The sequence below is a fragment of the Glandiceps talaboti genome, chromosome 4, assembly GCF_964340395.1.
Source record: "Glandiceps talaboti chromosome 4, keGlaTala1.1, whole genome shotgun sequence".
Lineage (NCBI taxonomy): Eukaryota > Metazoa > Hemichordata > Enteropneusta > Spengelidae > Glandiceps > Glandiceps talaboti.
Window position 1 is genome coordinate 14,712,598 of NC_135552.1, and position 13,669 is coordinate 14,726,266.

Here is a 13,669-nt window from a genome sequence, read left to right on the forward strand (position 1 = left end):
ATGTAATAACACTGCAGAATGTATTCAGACAGACTTACATTTCTGTTACTGATGAAGGGTCATCAAACATACCCTCACTTAGTTCAGTTAGGTAATCCTTGTTAGTCAAAGATCTGAAAGTACAAGATACATCATTTAAAGTACAATACATGTAAAAATGGAATGAAATTTGACTCATTCAGTAATAATTGAGACTGGTTGTAAGATTGACTAAGATGCATGTCTTCTATATAGTCATCAAATCAAATCAACTTCATTGGTGATCGAGGAGGCGAGGGAAGACATCATGATATTGACCCACACCTCAGAGTCTGTAAGATATGTAACTCGAGTGAAGTAGAGGATGAATTTCATTTTCTCTTAGTGTGTTCACAATATGAAGTTCTTAGGAAGGAATACCTTCCACTCGAATACCAGTCAGAACCAAGCATTATTAAATTTCAACGAATTATGAGGACTAGGGACACAGATGTTCTGTACAAACTTTGTAAATTTATTCAATTGGCGTTTCAGAAGAGAGATTTTATTTTGATTTGCAACCGTGTGATGTAATATAATATTTTGTGCTGAAACGATAATTTGTATATGGGCCGGAGGCCTTTGAATACAATAAACTATATTATTACTATTATATCAAATCAAATCTGGATAGCAACGCAAGGGCTGTACACTGACAGTCACAGATGACAGTGCAGGCATAAAGGTAAAACTAATTCAAGCCATATAGCCTTTTAGACTTAGACGGAGAGATCTATCATTGTTTCTGCTCCACCCTGGATCAAGAGCTGATCTCCATTGTATCTTCTAGATGTATAGTGTTGATTCATTAGAGCTATATGGTTGCCTTTAATGACCCTGTGTGACACCAGTCTTTCAAAAAAAATGTTCATTCATTTATAAACATGTCCAAATGTTGTGTCCCTGACTTATTGTCACATTACCTCATCCAAAAACAAACATTTATATTGTTACTGTCTTCAAAACCAGATAAGATCTTTTGAATTTAATACTTTTGTACACAAACATTAAATTTTAATTCCCATTTGGATTGATTCAGAATAGTTTTCATGTACTTCAAATAATAATAAGGTGTACCTAATGGTTATGTAGAGGTCGTGAAAGTGGCACATTAGTTCATTTCATCATGTGACCTGCACGGTTTGTGTGGATCGAATCATCACAACTATTTTGACATTTAATCATGTGACTTTAATACACAACTGTTCCTGAACACAGCACAGCTTGTCAAAAGCATAGTTTAATTAACAACTGTCAATTGAAAGCTATTGACATTTTATCAATTGTTACATGGTTGTTCCTGTATAATTGTTTGAGTAGTATCATCGAAGGTAAGTTGACATTTTATCATGTGACTTACATGGTTGTTCCTGTACACAGCACAGTTTGTGCGGTATCATCACAGCTACATCCTGAACAGGCTGTACCACTATAATCACCAGTAGCTCGTCCATAGTTGCCATTTAATGAACTACTATCAGACCACAGACCATTCCACATATCAGCACCTACAAACAGGACATAATTATTACAGTGTCATTCTATTTAGAATGCTACTGTACAACTATCCGAGGTTTAACAGTTAAACTTGCCTTGGAGCAAGCAAGTTTTGTTTTCTATTTTTGTTCTCTGAAATTTGTGAGATTCTTTCAAAATAAATTTTATGAATAAAAGAGACTACAAAACACAGCATTTGCTCCAACGTTGCATTGCCATGGTAACTATCACAGGCTGTCATTATTTTGGTGAAACAACAATGCTGCAGGCATCCAAATCTTACTCCACATTTTGTATTCACTTCTCTTCAGAAAAGTTGTTTAAAAATATTTCAAATTCAACTCAAGAGAACCCCCCCCCCCCCAAAAAAAAGTTCTCCTGACTAGAATTACTGTATTTATACAAATGTACTGAGGTGCAGTGTGCCAAGCCTAAGCCAATTTGGTGCACCACTGACGCACACAATTTATAACAGACACACTAAATTTGGTGTTCCCTAACTCTTACTGGTACTATGTGGTAACTCACAAGAAATGCAACTTTTTATCATTTTGACTCACAACAACAACATTTGACTACCATTAGGGTGTACACTGTGTGTCACTTTTGTTTACATGGTGCTTTATAAGAAGGGATAGCGACATTTTCCAAAAAATACCTTTGACCATTTGCTTTATATACTTCCAGCCAATTTCACCTAAGCTTGTCAAAACCATATGTGTAACAAATCTCTATTTTATATCAAAACAAGTGAGCTGAGCATTGAATTACAGAACAAACTTGCTAAGCTGAGTAGTTGTCATTGTCGTCATTTTGTTCATCGATGTCTGTTTTCAACTCAGGCTAGACTTGTTTAAAGTTAGAGATCATATTTCTCATTTCTAAGAATTATTAATTTGTGTTCAATGTCGGCAAACATATCCAGCCAACATCATATCAAACAAGTCTTCATTAAAGACAAGGTCACAAACATTTCAACTTACTGATTTATATTCTGAACTTTCATGACAAATATGACCGTCATTTGGTCAGTATCATCAAGGTTACAAAACAAAGTGATGTGCAGATGTAGACTGCTGTACCTGTATGTGACATTTGTGACAGGTTTGGTTGAAATTGGTCTATGCATGTCAGAGTTGTACATTCCACTTTGAACATTTTGGGTCTTTTGACCTTGAAAATAGAGGCTGTGGTTGACAAATTGAAAACGTGTGATTTTTGGAAGGATTCAAATTGCAACATTGAATGATGAGGTGAACAATGTTTGTTGGGGGGCTGCACATTTACACAATATGATGTGTGACTTATTTGTTGACATTTTTGGCTATAAAACATAATGGATCATTAATTTCAGGCAACATATATGCATGTAATATGGGGAATGTCTCATAAATCTGAAGTAAAATTAAGTAAATGTTGACATTGTACATTTTAATTCATACTCAACAGTTTCACACAGTTGCATGCTCCTCATAACAATAGGGTAAGCAACAGGGGTCGTATTCATACGAAAAGGTACATATATCCGGGTATGCTACACATGAGATCTAGCTCTCAGCCTTCAATGCTCGCACAAAACCTTTTAAACTGTTCCTTTTCATTAAAATCTACTGCTTTTACACTCTTTTTCTGTACCATCTTCTGCTTGAATCTGTAGTGCAACTGCAGCTGGCTGAAAATGGCATGAATCTTGTACTTCAAGTACAAGGCAAAACTTTTTTTTTTACTATACTTGTATTTACAAATAAAAAACATAATACAAGTAATTGTATCACATTGTTACCATTGAAATCACTGAAGTCTGGGGGAAATGTATACAATGTTTCACTATATTTCTACCCCAATGGATTGGATAGTAACAATGTATCATTGTTATTCTTTTACCAATATTGTATCAACCAAAATACATGTATTTGTGACACATGTTGTTTCAGTGTGATTAAGTGAAATTGGCTGTAAATGGGCAGAATTGGGCTTGGTGTATATATCTATTGCATGTAACATACAACAACCTTTATTTTATAGATTTCTGTAATTTTGAAGAAAAACAAATTAAAGAGGAACTGAATAAAGTAACAATAACAACTTCTCAGTTATAGTGTTAGCCAATTAAACTGGAAGCTATTTGGTTGTCAAGGCCCGGTTCATTCTTACTGGAGCTACACAACTCAGCAGAAAAAGATGAAAACAGGTTTTAGGTTGACTTAGTTCAGTGACAATGATTGACCACAATGTCCCTATACATTAGTACATGCACTTATTCATAGATTGCTGGTATTGAGTAAATAAGGATACCTACTATACTGTAATAGAACTGATGTAACCTAACCCGCTTTTAATAGCCAACTTAATTTGTATGCTACTGGGGGTTAGGTAGTCACGCTAATGTCTTTTATATTCTGTGGTTTTGAATTCAGTTGTCAACCATTGAGGATATGGTCTATATAACCCAAATGAAGAGTTTCACAAAGCATGCAAAAGAATATGGTTATGTTTGAGGAACCTCCATGTACATGTTCTTTCTATGTCTCGTCTCTTGGGGAATGGTCTTGCCTTGTTGGTAGAACACTTAGCCTGTACACTGTACGTGTTGCTGCTATGTCGGTCTCTTGGGGAAGGGCCAGTGCTTCAGGAATTCAATTTAATTCATTTTACTATATAATACATTTATTTATTTTTGGTTGGACAGTTTGTTTATAGAACTCTCACCTGTTTCATAGTCGATGTCTTGGTCTGCGTACCTGTCATTCCAGTAGTCTGCACCAAACCACTGTGCATCTGTCTGAATCGTTTGTGTGCACAGAAATAAGAAAATAACAAACAACCAAGTTGGTCCACCTGACATCTTTACAAAAAACACTTGATGCAAACAATCACCTGCAAGTAAATGGAGAAATAAATGAGTAGGTAGGAATAAAAGACTAACACAGGTACATGAATGAAAGCAAATGTGAAAAAAATGTCAATGGTTCTAATCACCATTGTGGTGACTATTATAAAATCAGCTCTTGTAACATCCATGTTTACAACAGGTATAAATCTACCTTTTACTTGAAGGACTGCTCGTAATCATTTCTTTTACTAAAAGCAATCAACTTGAGTATGCCGGGATGAAAATATAATTCATACTAATGCTTTCGCAATGTATTGGAAACAAAGAAATGGTGTAAAAATCATGGGTTTTCAGACAAATGAATAAACTGGTCACAGGTATAAAATGTAACAGTTACACCTTGACTTTACAGATTGCTGTCAAGTTGGACTCTTCAATGTAAGGTAAAAATTCTACATATCGTACATCAACATCTCAACAATTAATTTCAGTTTTTTAAAACTGTGGAAAAAAAGAACCTTAGGAAATTGTTATCAAAGAAATGAAGGGAAATACTCAATAAATGTTTTTTTCAGAATTTTTCAACAGTGTCATCATAACATGATATGTTATTTGATAATGCAATAACATGTTTGAAATTCAAGACAGTGCACATGAGTAATACCAGTGTGCCCTCTAAGCCAATTTGACGTGCCACTGACGCAGACAATATCTAGTGACGCACCAAAATTTGATGTTCCCCTATCTCTTTCTATGTGGTGACTCACAAGAAATACCACAACAACAAAATTTGGCTATCATTAGAGGACACACTGAGTAATACCATGTTTTACATTGTTGGCACTTGAGGAATAAACATGTTATGACTGTACTGGGTGCTATGTATACAATCTGGGTGATGTATTATTTCAGGTAGAGGAGCAACAAAACACACAATCAATCAATCTTTATGGCATAACAACATACCATAGCAAGCATGGTAAAGCACACAAAAATAACATACAGAAATAAAGTGAATACAATAGTCCATACAATCCTTTAGCCAACTGCTGGAGGACTGTTTACATCAACAAGAGATTTTCCAAGAGGAACTTTATCATAAGAGGTCAAAATATGCAAAAATTTACATTTTGTCATTTAAGGAATGAAAATTTGAATTATTTAATGACAAAGATGGAGAAAAAAGTGCCTTTCTTTCATTTGTATAATGAGATCAAAGACAATACAATAACACATACAAAATGTACATGTACAGTGCAACATCTTACACAGCAGAAAGCCTCAGTATAAAATATGAAAAAAGTTACAAAAAATGGATCACTCTCATTTAAATTTTATCACATATTACCCTAATTCATTTCATTGCACATGTACATGTACCTTGCAATTTTTTTTCTTTCATACTTTTGGCCTACATATCATATGGTTGAGATTTAATTGGTCTATACAAGATTATGATTTGAGATTTGGCCTATAGTTACAAGATCGTTCCCTCTTTCTCCCAAGGTGATACTAATTTGTACAAAAGTTGTAGTTTAGCGAAAGAGGATTATGGTTGAGATTTGTGGTTTATACATGATGATCCTGTTTGAGATCCAAGACCATTTCTGAGAACAATCTGGCATTTTCAAGATCTGCACTGCAGCAGTAGTCTAGATGCTACCAGTGGTATCAAATCATCTTGATCTTGAGATTTGATGTCTGTGGATAGCACTAACAGACAGTAAACTAAGAGAGAGAGATCTTGAAATTTGATGCCATGGCTAGATCTTAGAATAGAGATCTTTGCAGGTACTAGTTTAGGCCATCAGAGGACTGTAGAAATATGTACAATGTGTACCCCGATGCAGGTGTGTACATGAATGCACAATACAAACTGGTGAAATCATCATACTGGCATAGAGAACTAGATAAGTATTTTAATGTCCCTAGCACCAAACCCTTATTGCAGAAAATCTGGATGCAATAAAGATTATATTCTATTCTATTCTTAAGTTTCCTATAGTCATTCCTGTGAAATGATACAAACTTACTTGTTACTGTTTGCAACTCTATAGAATCACTTGAAGTGTATTTGCTTGGCTAACTTATTAACTGTTACAAACACATTTATTTCAAGGAGTATTGAACTGGCGTGACTGCACAGTACATTTGTATGTGATTAATGGGTTGAAAATAGTACAGGTCAAATGACAGTAACCCTCGATCTTTTAATGAGGCATAATTCTCTGGCAAAATTGAAGTCAGACGGAAATTCCTTTTGGTGTATGGTTGCCATGGTAACACATATTCACTATTTCACTGAGGAGACTTGGTGTTGTTTACCAAGTCTAAAGTGACCAGATTACACACTATTCATAAATTGTATGGTGACAATTGCACACATGGTGATGCTGATGTCGACTGAGTATTGATCTTCAGGTGACTATTGAGTCTTTTGAATTCAATGAAATGTCCATTCAGTGGTGACATTACAATGACCATATGACAATGTGACATTGTCTGTACTAAACTATACAAATCTGTCTATTTCAGTGCCTATGATGACACTGTTCAAACACCATATCTTTGTAAAGTTCATACATGACTGCCAGGGTTGCAGCTGGTATGTTTTGGGTGAACAGTGGAGAACTCAACATATCAGTGTACTGATCACATGACTGCCACAATTAATTTCTATATAGCACAGATCTCAGCATCAGGATAAAATTAACTATTTGATAACGAATTACTAAAAGTGGCCAGTAAAATATTTTACTACCAGCCCATTTCTAAACTTTGTCATGTGGCCATTGGAGAAAATGAGAATGTATACATGTGCCCCCCCCCCCCCCAACACCCATACCTGTATTTGCTAACAAAATAAAACTTTGTACCATACCGAATTTAATTCATTTGCAACTATAATCTATATAGACGAGTTTTCATCATAACACACCTATTATGAAAACAGTTTAGGCAATTTCATTACAGACCATTTTATGACATACTTGTCAGAGTCCTGGTAGCTACATGATTTGGAAAAAGTGAATGACCTTATTCATGTTATTTCGGAAGCCTGATCTAGTTTATAAGGGTACAATTAGAAGCAAGGTCATCCCAAGTTGTTTGAAGGATTGCCAAGATGTCAAAGCAATGAAAGGGTCTATGGTTCTCTTAACTTTAATCGTCTTTGAAACCGCTTATATGTGTAGTCACTTGGAATCATGTGGAACTTGGTCCAAGACACGTCTTCACTTTGGGACGAAATTATACTCTGGGCCTGGCTTGGACCAAACTGTTCACACTTGTTTTTTAAGCCTTTGCTTGGACTTGCCAGTCCACATCCTGGTCCTGGATGAAAGTCCAAATGTGAAGGTCAATCAGCAGTCAATTCTCTCATTGCATTCAAAATAATAAATGATGTGGAAGGGTGAGTAATGGATTCATATACACTATACTAAGCTGGAGGCTTGGTTTATATAGCAGTGACAGAGTTAAATGATAATGTGCATTTGATTCTCAGCACTTATAACCACACAATGCTCAAAGTGTTGTCCAATGTATTACCCCTGACAGACTTACATGTATATTCACATTGGCCCTTAGGAGCATACAGCCCTTAGGAGTATACAATCTTTGCTGACGGTCTCAGTAAACTTCACAGAGACAGCCGAGATTGTGTACTCCTAAAGGGCCAATGTCAAAATGCCAACATCAAAACTCTACACGACTGCAGAAGGGAACTCCGTCTCCTGCTACTATACAAGATTACTGAGGTCCTGTTACCGGGTATTCATGCAGACACCTACCTTATACTACAGAGACCAAAAAGATCAATAAAACCACGCAAAGTTGAGGGATTTGCCAGCACAAATCCCATGGAAAAAATATGCTACAAACAAATTCTCAATGTATGCTACCAGATACCAAACTGCAAAGTTAAAAAGTTTACATTTTTGTATAAACCTTATTTTGTTATTTTTGTTAACTATTATTATGGTACTTTATATATTTACTAGTTTGTTTTAGCACCAAACACTTATTGCAGAAAATCCAATGAAGAAATGTAGTTTTCTTAATGGATGCAATAAAGATATTCTATCTATCTATGTAACACAGTCATCTTCAAAAGCTCATGCTTCCCACGAACAATAATAGACTGGAATAGTCTTGAAGATAGCAAAGCTAAAATTGGAACTGTTAATACATTCATCCAGCACAACTGCATGAATAAATTATCTTTCCATCAATCATATACCAGTTATCTGGTCATTCAACGTATTGATACAGATACAGATACAGACAGACAGATAGATAGATAGATAGATAGATAGATAGATAGATAGATAGATAGATAGATAGATAGATAGATAGATAGATAGATAGATAGATAGATAGATAGATAGATAGATAGATAGATAGATAGATACAAATACAGATGCAGACACAGACACAGATACAGATACAGATACAGATACAGATACAGATACAGATACAGATACAGATACAGATACAGATACAGATACAGATACATGTATTATCAATGTTTACAATGTATTATCATATAGGATTAAATCCTCCACACAACATCTATCCTGCCAGGTTCCCATTTATACATGTACTACTTGGTTGACAGGCAAATCTTTCCCAAGGACTAACAGCCATTCAGAATAAAACTGACAAAGTGAAGAGTCAGAGCCATGCAGTCATTCTATTTAAATTCTGTATGCCATTTTAAACATTATGACTCCATTCAACCAGCTATTGAGTGCCATTCGAACATGTTCATTGTTATGAGTTAGGTTTTTTTATTTCATCGTCAATCCCCACTATACATGTATGACAATTGACAAATGCATGTTGTCTCTCCTCTATCAACACAACCCAGAATCTAGCCAAAATTATTTATGTATGTAGTATGTACATACTTTTATAATTCATTTTGAAACTTTTACATGTAATCACAGACACTGTCCACAGGCATTTGTTTCCCGAGTTATGGCTCAGAATATTTCTATCAGAATACAATAAAATGACGATAATATCATTAATATTGACATATTAAACCAACACTATATGCAAGGAGTAAAATTACACTTGTTTCTGTGATCGCGCAGTTTCACTAAATGCGAAGGAAGACACGTACGGTAATGGTGGCTGCCTTTCATACCTTGTGTCTTCCTTCGCATTTAGTGAAACTGCGCGATCACAGAAACAAGTGTAATTTTACTCCTTGCATATAGTGTTGGTTTAATACGTCAATATTAACGATATTATCGTCATTTTATTGTATTCTGATAGAAATATTCTGAGCCATAACTCGGGAAACAAATGCCTGTGACACTGTCTTAGTGTCTATGCTTCAAATTTAATCATTCCTCATTCCTCCGGTATTAAATTATAACGTGTTCGAAATACATGTTATATTGTTTGATACTGCGACTGGTTCTCAGCTGCCTTATGACGTGGAACAAGTCATCAAATTGGGGTAGAACTTGCGTATCTGTGGACAACCCAAAGACGTCAACGAAGAATTTGGTTTTCCATGGTGGAATTACGTAATCAAACAATCAGATGAACCTCGAAGGCTGTGAGTGTTGACACGATAAATCCGTACACATGCAAACACGGAAAACAAACACTCTAGACTGGAATACATGTACCACCAATGTATGCAATGTTCTGTAGCACATACGTTGCATATTTGCCACTCTCATAAATTTTGTGTACCGGTGCATTAGTGGTTACTGATCCGTGATCGTTACTTTCCGAGGGTCCGACGTCACACGTATTTATGGCAGACGACCAAAATAACTTGTCAACAAACAACAAAATGTGCACGTTTCAAAAAGATTCTTCATTTTGAAGAAGTATCTCACTGTCTGCTTATAAAGTATACATTTTTTGGATTTATTTTATCTGTATATAAACGAAGAATACGAAAACCAGCCTTCAAAGTCAATGCGCCAAGTTCCCTTCTCCTTCAAATACTTCTACTGTATCCGTCGTGCAAGACGGTTTGAACATTTACTATTTTTACACTGGCACTGCCGTGAGCCAACGAACATCATTCACAATCTACGTACAAATATTGAGTGAAAACCATCACCTACCTTGGTCACGTTTCCGGAGATAGTTCTCTATAATCCGTACACATTGAGTTTAGTTGTTATCAATTGACAACCGATCAAATTTGTTGTTGAAAATCATAAATTTTAAGTCCAAGTGGCCGACAGATAGTAGATATGCCTTGTGAATATTGTATTAGGCTGTTATAACTTCAGAGCACACCCCTACCAGATTAGCGTATGATGTCCGACCATTGTATGTACTTTAATCTGCACTGAAAGTCAATACACTCATCGCAAATAATTAGTTTTTTGGACATAAAATAAAATATGGGTATCGGTACTTGCTAAAAAATTGAAAAAAATCGGCACTAAACCGCGGGAAATAGAGCTAGAGGCAAATAAAAAAATCGAGCTGTATTCACCAAATCAGATTTTTTAATCAGAGTGTACCAAATATAATAGAGTAGAAGACTCTGATATAAAGAGTCCACGGAGATGTTGCCTCGTTCAGTGTTCTTAATTGTTAATGGAATATTTCTAGTTTATTCAGTAAAATTCACAACTTCTTGAATAATAATATGGACATGTAATGTACTCACACGACAGTTCATTGTACGGCGGGAGGTATATCAATAAATATAACAGCTTTCAGTCAACCCATCTTGCATGTTGTGACGTCATATTGCAGTGTACACTTCCTTTCCACACGGTTGCTATGAGACCTGTTGCATGCAGAGAACCTGACACTGTATCACTTTGGGTGAAATTATAATATTAAATCACTTAGGACAAGGAAATGCATATATATTTACATGTAAAAATAAAGTATAATCAATAACTCTCTGCAAGAGGCCTATCGACCAGTAGGGCCTTCTGGACCGTGACGGAAGGGGAGCAAAGAGATGTGTCGTATATACCGTTCAGTTTTGTAGTACACAATTTACTTGAAATTTACTATAGCAATTTATGTGACCAGGTGATGCGCTAGCAATGGAAATGTTAGTCCTGCTTGCAAACGGTGTACGGGACGCGATGGAGAAGGGGGGGGGGGGGGGGTCAGAATCGAGTCCAGAATTACTCCGTCTGCAAGCAGTGCAGCGGGGCTATGGAAAATATATACATAAGCTTTTGCTCCCAGGACTCCGACACATCTCCGGAGTGGGACAGAGATGTGTCGGAGTTCGCGGAACATTTATTTCCATAGTCCTACCTCCAGACGGAATAAGTCGGGACTCGATTCTGACATTGTTCCATTCTACACCGAGGAAACAATGAATATCGGAATCGAGTCCCAATATCTTTACTTCGTCTGCAAGCAGGACTATAAGCTTATGCTAGTACGCGCCAAGTGACGCTCAAGATCGTTGACATTTGTCCATACAGCAAAACACAATACATGTAACTGGGAGTGTGTGTAAGAGTCTAATTAAATATTTGGACTCAGTCTGATGATTCTTATAAAGGTAATTTTCCTCACAGCAGGAAATAATTGACAGATTTGTAATAATTCAAAGAAACGGTACTATAAATTTGTAATTGTAACCATTGCCATAGTACTAATTAGTTTTTCATATTACATCATGCAGAGATAATATAGCTAGCTGACGGCCTGATAGTTGATGTTTCCTTGTCGTCTTATAGCAAAAATTAGACTAAACTTTATAAAGCAGAGAGAATTTCAAGCTGTGATCAGTGCGGTTTTAAGTCTGTAGCCTAGGTCTGTGTGACAACGTGTAGAGCTAGAGTGTTCAATTTTTCAGGTGATCCAACGAGCTATTCGTGCGAAAACGTGGATTTTTTTTTGCTTCCAGTGGGATTTTTGTTTGTATTGGTCAGCGGGAAAACTTGCATTTTAGCTGAGTGGGTAAGGGATTTCGAAGAAGGGAAAGGTATCGGCAATTAAGGATTTGAGCGTTAAAAATATAGAGGAGTGGAATTTAATGAAATCTCTGTTATCATATCAGAGTGATTCATTCATTCGAGTTTTTATACGGCATTACTGTAACACTGATTTAATGGTGGGAAGATAAACTGAAGCGGAATAATTGGAACTTGCAGTGGAGAATCAATTTCAGTAGAATGGGGAAAAAAGCGAGTCGGACGTAGATATTTAAGGGGATGTGGCACCGGTGGGTGGGGGTGGGGGGCTGACGCGAAACTTTGCGTATTTACTTACGATGGGAGGGCACTTACGTCAATATATCCAAAATACTGTGTAAACATCGTTCGTTACCTATTTTTTCGTTTTTTCGAATGAATTTCGAAAATCGACTCGTTGGCTACACCTGCATGATTAATATTTTTACAGTCACTATTTTCTGACAGGTACTAAAGTGCCGTAACTTTACACACTAAATCCTAGACTAGAACCAGTCATCCAGGAGTCTCAGATTAAAAAAACCTGCTCATATCATCAAATGTTTTTTTAAATTGTTATTTACTTTTAGTTTTGTAAAGGAAACGCCAACTATTTAAATAAATATTGTTCCCAGTTACAGCTCTCACAGTAGTGGCATGGTCGGACACATGGCTACAGTATGTGACTAACGTACGTATAGCCATCAATATGGTTTACATGTACATGTACATATAAGCCATGTTGTATAACCTTGGCAGGTACTTTTCGGACGGTGCCGTATCATACTAGGATACTAGGCATGTGGCTTGCTAACATTATCTTTTTCTTGCCCCCACCCCGGCCCCCATTACTTTTCTTTTCTTCCTACTTTGAAGATCTTAGAATTCGTCCGCCATAAGCTTACTTTTCTTTCTTTTTTCTCTTTTTGTCCGTCGTACTTTTTTTTTTTTTTTTTTACTATACTGTCATAATTATGGTAATACATTTTTTTTAAAAAAATCACACAGATTGATTCAAGAGCCTTTGAGTTGCAGCATATTGTATCTCAATTATTTCTCATATCACTGTTTACACACCCGCTGCAATAACAGAAGAAAAAAAAGTATGGCGGACAAAAGTAGAAAAAGAGGAAAATATGATGGACGAAAGTTGAAAAAAGATAATGCTAGCATGGCAATATAAAACTCTGTGTATACTCTGTGGGAAAAGTACAGAATATGTACAACTGCCGACATCAGACCGTTGACAAATGGAACCTGTTACAAGGCAGGGAAAGTAAACAATTGAACTGGATTAACAACACTTGGCACATGCAGCGTGTTGGAAGTAGAGAGACTTGTATTACTAACATTCCATCATTTGATATGAACAGTTTTATGGCCACTTGACATAACAGTTCACGTTCATAAA

General features: G+C 36.1%; 1 protein-coding gene across 1 annotated transcript in view; it reads right to left on the reverse strand.

Moving 5' to 3' along the window:
- LOC144433608 (uncharacterized) overlaps nt 1–10,539 on the reverse strand; it is a 69,713-nt gene extending 59,174 nt beyond the window's left edge. Inside the window, exons 1-4 of the mRNA XM_078121943.1 lie at nt 10,444–10,539; nt 4,225–4,392; nt 1,379–1,526; nt 39–113 (exon numbers count right to left, since the gene is read on the reverse strand). Coding sequence (XP_077978069.1) covers nt 39–113; nt 1,379–1,526; nt 4,225–4,360 — 359 coding nt within the window. The 5' untranslated portion in view covers nt 4,361–4,392; nt 10,444–10,539. The remainder of the gene's footprint in view (nt 1–38; nt 114–1,378; nt 1,527–4,224; nt 4,393–10,443) is intronic.
- Nucleotides 10,540–13,669: the final 3,130 nt, after the last annotated feature.